This window comes from Alosa alosa, chromosome 3 (assembly GCF_017589495.1).
Source record: "Alosa alosa isolate M-15738 ecotype Scorff River chromosome 3, AALO_Geno_1.1, whole genome shotgun sequence".
NCBI classification, from domain to species: Eukaryota; Metazoa; Chordata; class Actinopteri; order Clupeiformes; family Clupeidae; genus Alosa; species Alosa alosa.
The window spans coordinates 37,348,682-37,354,334 of NC_063191.1; the positions used below are offsets into that span (position 1 = coordinate 37,348,682).

At 45.1% G+C, this 5,653-nt stretch overlaps 1 protein-coding gene across 1 annotated transcript in view; it reads left to right on the forward strand.

Annotated features, from left to right (window-relative positions):
- The first annotated feature begins 656 nt into the window (after positions 1 to 656).
- LOC125291682 (immunoglobulin superfamily member 3-like) overlaps positions 657 to 5,653 on the forward strand; it is a 179,654-nt gene continuing 174,657 nt past the window's right edge. The window contains 1 exon segment of the mRNA XM_048238502.1: positions 657 to 2,097. Coding sequence (XP_048094459.1) covers positions 2,010 to 2,097 — 88 coding nt within the window. The 5' untranslated portion in view covers positions 657 to 2,009.

Here is a 5,653-nt window from a genome sequence, read left to right on the forward strand (position 1 = left end):
AAAAAGGACTAAGAATAACACAAACCTACCAAAAAATAACGCAAATAAAGAGAAAATACATTTAACTAGACAAAAAATAAACAAAGCATTACATACAATTACGAACATTATATACATAAAAACAAACAAAAACATGATGCCAGATGGAGCAGGTGTCTCGTCTCGGTAATGTGCAGGTTATAGCCTATCTCATAATATCAATGTCAAACCCATAAAATCACGTAATTTCTGTGCCTGTTTTCTTGTGGAATAATCATAATCCTTTCATTCTTGGTTTGGTCAAATGGATTTTTAATGTAGGCCTATGCTAGTTTCAGCATCAGTAGGCCTACCTATCCTATCCGATGTCATTTTTTTTCTCGAGCTGGACACATTGACTGTTATAAAATGTAGATGCACTTAATGATATTGTAACAACTTTTACATATTTTAAGACAATTTCTTGGCATATTTTTTTTATCGACGTTCAGCATACATCATTTAACTGCCCTTTGCTGAATATTTAAGTAGGCTAGCCTTATTCACGCCTTCCACCTGCGTGGGAAGCCCCTTATTTGTTCATTCAGGAGGAGTTACGACTCCTTGTCGCCTCCTAGTAGGCGGGCCTCTCGGCTGAAACAGCGACGTGGGTTCACTTTTGAAATTGAGGGAGTACGGGGAAGCGTCCTACCAGACGACAAGGAAATGAAATATTTGTTTGGGAATTCCGTCAGTACCACCACATTGGAGCTTCAGTCATAGAGAAGCGGAGTTTGGATATACGAAAACGTGCTAGGCTATGACACGCCGATACGCCTAAGGGTGTTTGTTTAGGCTACCTAGCGCACGCTTTTATCAATGACAATAGCCTCGCTGCGGCGTTGCAGAGACAACGGCGTGCTATTTGGAGGGTGTTTTACAAGGTTATAAATCGAAGGTGACATAAACCAGAGTGTGTGAGAACCAGCCGAGACTCCAACGGGATTCGCGAGTCTCTCTGTGTATTTTAACCTGTAAGGTATGTTTTATTGACAAACAACAGAGTGTCTACAGTGTGACAAGCTTACACTGGTACCGGTGGGAGAAGAAAGTTACCGCCCATTACCCATTGGAGTTTTTTCAACGGACATAACGTCGGCCACTGACCTCTTGCATGTTATACTAGTCTGCACTCTGCCACAGCAGCCAGCAACCCACAGACGCTTGCTTGGATTTTATGTTGGTGTGTGTTGTACATGAAAATCACTCGGATGAATCTGCAGAAGCTCAGCCTATGGACTTTTGCGTAGGGATTTAAACATCGTCTTCACTTGCACGAGAGAAACATCCCAACGCGCACGAATTGCATTTTATGACCGAGTTTTCCTTTTAATTGTCATCCTCAAAGTGGCAACAGCTGAGGCGGTCGTGAAAGTGAAAATGGGCTGGGCCGCCTAGTTCTCTTTGTGGGGGCATCATCTTTTATGTGACAGAGCGCAGAGATTTCTGAAGGTGATAGCGCTGAGAAGCATCGCCCGTGGTCGCTCTCGCTGACTGCAGCCGGAGCACCCCGAGTAAAAAAGTCGCTGCTTCCTCTGCAGGATAGCGACCGTATGCGTTGGATTACAAGAGCGGATTCCGTGCCTCACGATTTAAGCTTGCTATCTGTACTCTCTGAACTGAGCTAATTTTGTCTTTGCGTAGGCTCATACGCTATCCTACGGACATTACGAAACCTGCGCCGTGGGTTGCAACACTCCTGGAAAAAAATGAAATATTTTTGTTAACTATAACAGTCACCGGGGACATGTTATAGCTTGGTAGTTGGAATAGAATTGTTTTACTACCACGACTACCGAGGCAGCAGAACCGTGTTCGAGGGTCGAACATTTTCTGTTATTTTGGAGACTATAATTTTCCAGTATTTTGAGAACGACGATATAGCCTACTGCACACAACCGTAAGTCCATCCAGGTGTGTCCCAATTAGATCTCCTACCGGAGTCGCTGGACGTTTGCTCATTTTGGAAGTTAAGCTGCTGACTGCCGAAGATGGATACAACTATACTGACAGGGGTGAAGAGAGCAAGGGGAACAAGGATGGGCTTTCAAACGCTTATGATGGCGTGTGCGCTCTTAGGTAAGGTGCTCTGTGTTTATTTTTACGCACAACATTTTGTGCAGCCTAAATCTTAGAGTTCAAATAATGTAGGCTATTGCAATGTAGACTTGGACTTGTTGCTGTATTGGAGGTTATGTTTTGCATAGGTTTGAGGGATTGCTTTGCGTTCGGAGAAATTATAGCGAAGATAATAGGCTGACTTTTAAGCGTAGGTTATTATCCCTTTCCCATGTCCGCATTAGTTCATAAAAGTAATCTATGTGGTGAGATCAAGAGCTCCTTTAGGGTTGAATTTGATATATCTCTTCAGTCTCGACGACTGAATCAATTATCTGGACCACTTATCGACCGTCGTAAGAGACAACATGAGTTTTCTTGATATAATTGAACATGGCCTACTGAAAGCTTTCTTTAGTTGCAGCGTCCTATGTCCGGTTTTAGGTTTGTACGAGTAACTAGGTTACTCGTACAAACGCATAGCCCACATGCTATTTCTAATCAGTGAGTGTAGCTTACTGTTAAGATTATTTTTTGATTTTGCGAAAGCCAACATGGAATCGACCCTATTTTGAATGGAACTTTCCAGCAGTGCGCAGTTGTATGTCTGGCAAACCAAATTAATTTCCCTTGAAGATTTGGGAGCGGTTTAAAGTACCAGAATTTGACCGACAAGTAAAACAAACTGCCTTGCTACTCGTAGTTTCCCCATGTCTCTTTACCGTAATTTCGGCACGTCTGCCGTCACTGGAGTCGGAGTTGGATTTGGTGTTGGTTGAGGAGGGGTAGGCTTCAAAGAATAGCGAGTTATTGAAAGTTTAGCTGAGTGTCAGCTTTTTTTCTCGTCATCAGTAGACCTATGCCTGAGCCATGGCAAACGAATATGAGCGACGCTGCCAACCTGGTGCAATGTGGTAGGCTAGCCAGGGCGCAGTTTTAGGGCTTGGTGTTGGATGTTAGGATGTGAAATGAAATCCATGGGCAATTCACCATACTCAGAACCTTATTTTGGTGTAACTTTCCAGACAGAGTCTGACAAAAACTCACCATTACGAACTCTGAGTCACTTCCCCGCACCTGGAAACTGTACACCTGCATGACGTCACCTGCCCGTATCCCTTGCCACGATGTGTGTTGCTAAATTAGCTCTCTTGCGGAGAAGGCAGGGCCAGTGTGTATGTCAAAACAGATGTCCACCACAACAGCTTTTTGGGGTCATATATTTGTGAACTCCCCCTTTATTATTGATCTCTCTTTTTTTGCCATGTTTATGAGAGTGCTTTTGGTAGTGAAAGGGACATGCAGTAAGTGGGCTTTGGCCATTGATGTAGGTTAATGTAATAAGAAGCTCAGAGCCTCTTTTGTCAGATTAACCCCCCTGCAGACTGAAGCCCCCCAATCTATAACCGGGATCTGTGTCAAACACCCCAATACCATTGTCTTTAATCAACACCCACACCCACACACACACAAACACAAACACACATACACACACACAGTCACTCTCACATGAAATCTCATGTAAATCCTTAAATGACCAGTTATCACAATTTGTAAACAACACTGACACACACAGATCTCTCTCTCACACACACACACACACAAATGCACAAAAGCGTGCACAAAGAAAAAAACAAACCCTTTTACGATGGTTAAAAATTCAGGTTTCAGGTTTTGCCTGTCAGTTGAATTTACATATCATTTCACTCATCACACACATGGACACAGCCAGCCCCCCATATCTCTCTCTCTCTCTCTCTCTCTCTCTCTCTCTCTCTCTCTCTCTCTCTCTCTCTCTCTCTCTCTCTCTCTCTCTCTCCCCTCCCTAAACAAACAACAGATGGGCCTTCTATCCTGGACAAGAGGCATGTTAGTTATGCTGGGAGGGGATTGGGGTGAGAATGGAGCTTTGCCCACAGTTGGCCTTCACAGGGTGGGCAGGATTTGTCATCTGTTAGTCCGTCCTACCCTTTCATCTGCCCCAGTAGTTGTCCAGCAGCTTCTCTCTTCTCTTTTCTTTTGTCCCCTCCGGTCTTTTCTAAAGCTGAAACCATTAAGCATCACAGACGCTGAGCCCTGTTAAACAGGCTAATTTGTGGTCCTGCTGATCGGCCCAAGGCTCCTCGTGTGGTCAGCTAGATTAGAGACGCGTACGCCAGAACCACAGTGACACAGGACACACACACACACACGCACTACAAATTTACAGGAAGTGTGTGAGTCCAGACAGTGAAGTGCAGAATGACCCATGAGCCTGTGAGCGTAATGACAAGGCAATCCCCTATGAACTGAGCCAGGGAATATTAAGTAACCGTACACCGTCAGATCAGACTTTGCACTGCAAGATGACATCCTGACTAATACCATTATGATGGCCAAGGCAAGGTGGAGGGAGGATGGCAATGATGGACTGAGAGAGAGAGAGAGGAAAAACGAGTGCAAAACAACATGACAGGGCAGTACTACCAACACGGGGCCGTAAAGAATAAGATCCTTGGTCCACAGCTGGTGGTGCTTTTTTTTATTTTTTTATTTTTTTTTACCTCGCCCACCCCTCCCCCCCCCCAAATCTGCTTAAACAGCAGGAGGGGACACAGAGACTCCCCTCATTTGCACATGGCTAAAAAGCCCACAGACATGTTAAAGAAGCCTCGAGGGAAATAAGAGGGTTCTCTCTCTCTCTCTCTCTCTCTTTCTCTCCCCCCCCCCCCCCCCCCTCCATTCACTCCTCAGTGTGAATTACTGTCTGACAGTGTTGCCCTCTGACACACCTGTAATGTTTTTCATAAGGTTTGTTTTCAGAAAGGTCATCTGAAGGGAGATAATTGTGAGAGGTGGTTGGGAGTACACACGCGTGTGTGTGTGTCTGTGTTGCACATGCATACACATACATGTTTTGATTGTTTTGTGTGCACACGTGTGAAGAGGTGAGGTTCTGTATGTTGTGTTGTACAGTACAGAAGCGGCTTGAGCTGTACAGTACTTTGAAGAATACACAGGAAAGACAGACAAAGAATACTTCACTTGTGTGTGTGTGTGTGTGTGTCTCCCTAATATCTTTGTCTGTTCATAGATGGCTAAATGTAGGTTCTAAATGTAGAAATTGGATTGGGGGAGAGGGAGCAGAGAGAGTGACCAAGAGAGAATCAGAGGGAGAGAGAGAGTGGCAGCATAAGAGTGATGGGAGAGAGGGAGGGACGCAGAGCACAGATGATTTCATACTAGAGGTCTAACGTCTGAGGCCTTTATTAACATTCCCCCCTCCACACACACACACACACACACGCTGGCTTTAATAAAAGCTGCCTGGCAGAGGCTCCATCAGTACTGACTGCAGAGCGCTGTAATGACATTCTCTCACATTAGCACCAGCACCTCATTTAACACGGCTGTAGCTTTTCAGTGCTCTTCAGACACTCCAACATCCCATAATCCTTTGCTGCGCCAGTGAGTGGTTGGGGGGGGGGGGGGGGGGTGGTGGTGGTGGTGGTGGGGTGGAGGTGGAGGTGGAGGTGTTGTTGCCAGGCCAGGCCTTTGGTTGTTGGGGGAGTGATTATTTTAATTTTAGGGGGAACTG